Here is a 2,042-nt window from a genome sequence, read left to right as displayed (position 1 = left end):
GCCAAGGACACAAGAATGTTAGCATGTACAAACGTATCAGATTCAACAATGTTCTACATTAGTTTACAATAACCTGAGATGGATTATGGTATTAAGCCTACCATAAACGATTTTGATTTTATCTAATTTTTGTCTTGTTTTGATTAAAAAAGTAACTCTTTTGATGTACTCGTAATCACAAGGACCTTTTATGGGTTGACCAGTCATGGCTTTGATGGGTCCTTGACACAAAAACCGACTAAAATCCTTTCATTTGCTGGGGAGGTTTCACTTTCACCTTTTCACCACGTCTGGAGTCTGACACAGTATTTCTAATGTTGAGTACAAATACTGAACACAGTTAGAGCAGGGCTGCACATTTGAAATATGGTTTTAAGACATCTGCTTTTGTTATTTTCACAGCAAGTGCTGTGGATGTGGTCCATAATGGGGGTGCCCGGGGGTTTGTGTGGCTCCTCATTTCTGAGTTTTTCAGAAGGCGTTCAGGTAAACAGTCAACTTGGGGTAAACAAATGTTACTTTTAAACACAGAAAATACAATTTTTCCCAGATTGACACCCTTCTCTTCTAATATATCAATGAAAGACCACCAGATAGGTAGAACTGGGGATGGCATTCAACAAGATTAACAAAATGTCTTCAAGCTATAAGCGGAAAAAATGTCATTGATTTTAACCACATATTTATGTGTAATTGTACTTTCCCTTTTGAAAAAAGACCAAACAACCTTAAGTAAATAGATTTTTAGTGTGGGTCCTTCAACGTTTGCTAGTGTTTCTATTTGGTGATTAAACTGAAGAGAGAGATTTCTGATTACATTTACTAAATATAAGATGCCATTTTTATGACAGCCACATGTACATAAAAGGAAAACATCTAGACTGTTTAGAGCCATGGTCGGGCCATAGATTATAACTTGCACAATCCTCAGTCAGATAAACGATCAAGCGTCAGGCGACTAAAAATAACACATTCATACTTAACAACCCTTGCCCCTGGACATTTGTCTGCTACTGGGGATGGAGCTGCTGGGGAGATGACAGGGAAAAACAAGGGGATTTGGAGTCATTTTGCCTAACAAGGGGGATGGCATATTCCTCAAAAGTGCCTACTGGGTATAAGAAGTTAAGATTATCTAAAATACGTAAGGCGATGGCGGGAAGGCTGTGTGGTCATGTGAGTTCACAGCACTTTTTTTCAGGTAAACAGAACCCACAGCACAGTTTTTACCATCCAACCTCGTCACCAACTTAAGACCTTCACCCGGTCAAGGGGATGAACTACAAAAACAACTGTAGGAACAGCAGAGCAGGTGAGGGGCAGGGCCATCGCGGCCAATGGAGGGGAACAGTTCCTGTTATGGCGAGTAGCGATCGTCCTACGAGGACAGGGGGGATCGGTTTGTGACGATTTCTGGGACTGGTTGATGTCTCAGGTGGTGTGTAGACAGCGGGGCTGTGGCAGGGCATGTCAGCACACAAAATGCAAGCTTTGGACAGGGCAGCGGGGCCATCTGGTTGGTTGATGTACATGCACAGGCAGGAATCAAAGCTCAGCGAAGCAGGCACAGGGGGGTGGATCCACGCGTATCACAATGAGGATGATGGTGTGGTCTGCGAAGGTAACTACAAATGTGACCAACTAAAGGCAATAAGTCTCACTGTGTAACATGCTGTCTAGGTGTACCATTTAGCAGATGAGAGGATTAGTAACCCTTGTTACAGAAAATGAAATATGTGGCTTTATAAGATCTCTTTAATACTTGTTGCTTGTAGCTAAAATAGCTGTTGTATTAGTTTTCAAGATACCATCGTCTTCAAGACGTCCATTAACTAGAAAAATGTATTATAAATAGTTAATATTGCTACACAAAATAGATATTTGTTTTGAGATTGTAGGCGAACGTACAGAAAAGATAAGTTTGGGTTAAAAAACAGAATGCAGTTTTGTCCATCCATCCATCCATGCTTCATCCGTGATCCGTATAGGGTCGCGGGGGCAGCAGCTCTTTTTCAGTAGCGGAAACCCAAACTCCCTTTCCC

At 41.5% G+C, this 2,042-nt stretch overlaps 1 protein-coding gene across 1 annotated transcript in view; it reads right to left on the bottom strand.

Moving 5' to 3' along the window:
• Nucleotides 1-1,329, bottom strand: part of LOC116673455 (pancreatic secretory granule membrane major glycoprotein GP2-like) — a 7,681-nt gene extending 6,352 nt beyond the window's left edge. The window contains exon 1 of the mRNA XM_032505810.1: nucleotides 1,251-1,329. Within this exon, the coding sequence (XP_032361701.1) occupies nucleotides 1,251-1,329 (79 nt within the window). The remainder of the gene's footprint in view (nucleotides 1-1,250) is intronic.
• Between the last annotated feature and the right edge of the window lie 713 nt (nucleotides 1,330-2,042).

This window comes from Etheostoma spectabile, chromosome 23, assembly GCF_008692095.1.
Source record: "Etheostoma spectabile isolate EspeVRDwgs_2016 chromosome 23, UIUC_Espe_1.0, whole genome shotgun sequence".
NCBI classification, from domain to species: domain Eukaryota; kingdom Metazoa; phylum Chordata; class Actinopteri; order Perciformes; family Percidae; genus Etheostoma; species Etheostoma spectabile.
Note: the sequence above shows the minus strand (reverse complement) of the source record. Positions and strands in the feature narration are given on the sequence as shown.